We start from the raw sequence: 2500 nt of genomic DNA on the forward strand, positions 1-2500 counted from the left end.
TCAAGGAAAAAGATTTAAATAGAGTTCATATTCACGGACTGGCATATGAATTCAAAACCGTTTGACTTCATTTTCATCCATTTTCACTTCATAGGGTGCAAGGAACGTTTTAATCAAGGAAAGATATAAAGAATAAAGTTTATGTTCCCGGACGGGTTACTGACTTCATTTTCCTCGATTTCCACTTCAAAGGGTGTAAGGGCGACCCACCTCCGGCCACTGCCAACATGACGATGACTTGGAACGAAGATCATGTTGTGGGCACGTTGGCACAATACTCGTAAGTATGCTTTTCTTGTGATTGTATGTTGTCATTATGTTGCTCCACATAATTCATCATTTTTTAATATAAAAATCATCGTCATTGTCATTATAATTACCATTGTCGCCATTTAAATCATCATCATCCCCACCAACACCATCATCACCATTATCACCTACTACCTTCACCACCACCACTACTATCACTATCTCCACCATCACTACTCCCCCCCACCACATTATCAACCCTTCCATTCCTTGTACAGATGCGCTCCTGGTTTCTTCATGGACGGTAACATTACCATAAGCAACTGGACCATGCAGTGTCTCGGTCAGCTGGGTGAATGGTTCCCTCAACCGTTACCTGAGTGCAGACAAGCCAATGGTAAGCTGAGATCGTAGTATGAACGGGTATAGGATAATGAGTGTGTGGTCTTGCGTGTTTGTGTTTGTGGTTGTTTGTTTGTGTGATATTGTATGTGTGTGTGTGTATGTGTGTGTGTGTGTGTGTGTGTGTGTGTGTGTGTGTGTGTGTGTGTGTGTGTGTGTGTGTGTGTGTGTGTGTGTGTGTGTGTGTTTAATAGTGTTTGTCTATGTAACTGTGAGTGTGTGATTAAGTCGGTGTTTTTGTGTGTGTAGACCATGTGTGTGTGCGCGTTTGAGTATATGTAGGTCTGTGTGTGCGAATATACACTGAAAAATTATTCTGGTACCAACAGTATGCCTGGAAGAAATGCCAACGGTCCCTTCTCCACTCATATCAAACACAACGGACGAGAACGTGAGGTACTTGTACGGAACGGCCCAATATTGGTGTCCCGGAGGCATGACAACGCTACAGGGGATGACGGTTCAGAACGTTACTTGTACCCTCAGTGGAACCGTTTATTCGTTCACGCCAGCCGTTTTGGAGGATTGCACGGGTAATGCGTGTGTGGTATTTGGATAAAAAGTGACTTTTTTCTTAAGCGTCTATTTATAAGCCGAGCAACAATGACTGAAATATCGTTGCAAAATATTTGTTTAGTTCATGTCAAGAATCCAATAATGGGACTTGGCTTTGTATAAGTACACCAGAACTAGGGTATATTGATACCAAAACTAATTAAAATATCTAACACACATCAAATGACAGTCCTATACAGGCAGACGTGCAGCGAGGGTGCTAATCAATGCCACTTTTCGTTTTTTAAAACAGTCTGCGCCTTACAACCGACTGCAGGGAATGCTAGCACAGACTGGACAAACACCACAGCATACTCTGTCGGTCAGACTGTGACAGCTTCTTGTATAGCATCTCACCACGTACAGACTGGTCAAAACAGCAGTTTTGTTGAGTGTACAGAGACTGGCTGGGCAAATGTCACTGCTTGTTATCGAGGTAAGTCTACCTCTTAAGTAGTTATTTGATTAGGATATTTGTTCACTGTATATATATATATATATATATATATATATATATATATATATATATATGTGTGTGTGTGTGTGTGTATTTGGATAGCGTATCATCTAACAGACATGCCCATTACATTGTTAACCCATTCGTAACTTGGCAACCTTGTTGTGAAACTGGACTTATTACCAAGACCGATTCAGTAATGCACCCAACCCTTCCCTTCAGCTTGCGTGGACAGCCCCCCAGAAGCTGGAACCAATATGGTCCGAGAGAATTTCACAGATGACCACATTGGCGTTGTTCTGACGTATGATTGTTCTCCTGGTTTCTGGCTGAAGACTGACCAGGTAAGCAGGACACGAAGGGTATGAGTGAGATCGAGTAATTCCAATAACTGTGATACGTAACTTAATTTTTTTTATTTTTTCTATTGTGGGATTATTAGGTCAAATTTATATTTTTTACACGTTGTACACTTGTTTTAGGTTGATGTGAAAGTATATAAAATTCAAGTAAGACATGCTTGCTAGGTAGCATATATACTACTTGTAAAATCGCACATAAATTCTAATTTGACGTAGGTGCGAAAGAAATCGACTGCACACCTTATGAAAGAAATTTCAAAACAGATAATGATTTTCACACCTCTATGTATCCACCCTTCCATATCAAAATGAAAATAAGAAGAACGAATATTATGACAATTACATTAATCCAGAGGAGGTGAGATAACAACGTGAACCATCTTGCATTTTTTAAAGACCGACTTTTTTATATTTATGAGAGAAAGCTTTATCTTGAATGTGCTATAAGGGCTGTGTAGTTCTCTGTGACGAGGCT

At 40.2% G+C, this 2500-nt stretch overlaps 1 protein-coding gene across 1 annotated transcript in view; it reads left to right on the plus strand.

Moving 5' to 3' along the window:
- LOC125039274 (complement factor H-related protein 4-like) overlaps positions 1-2500 on the plus strand; it is an 8182-nt gene that overhangs the window by 2206 nt on the left and 3476 nt on the right. Inside the window, exons 3-7 of the mRNA XM_047633110.1 lie at positions 193-280; positions 528-646; positions 981-1184; positions 1460-1642; positions 1886-2007. Coding sequence (XP_047489066.1) covers positions 193-280; positions 528-646; positions 981-1184; positions 1460-1642; positions 1886-2007 — 716 coding nt within the window. The remainder of the gene's footprint in view (positions 1-192; positions 281-527; positions 647-980; positions 1185-1459; positions 1643-1885; positions 2008-2500) is intronic.

This window comes from Penaeus chinensis, chromosome 27, assembly GCF_019202785.1.
Source record: "Penaeus chinensis breed Huanghai No. 1 chromosome 27, ASM1920278v2, whole genome shotgun sequence".
NCBI lineage: Eukaryota > Metazoa > Arthropoda > Malacostraca > Decapoda > Penaeidae > Penaeus > Penaeus chinensis.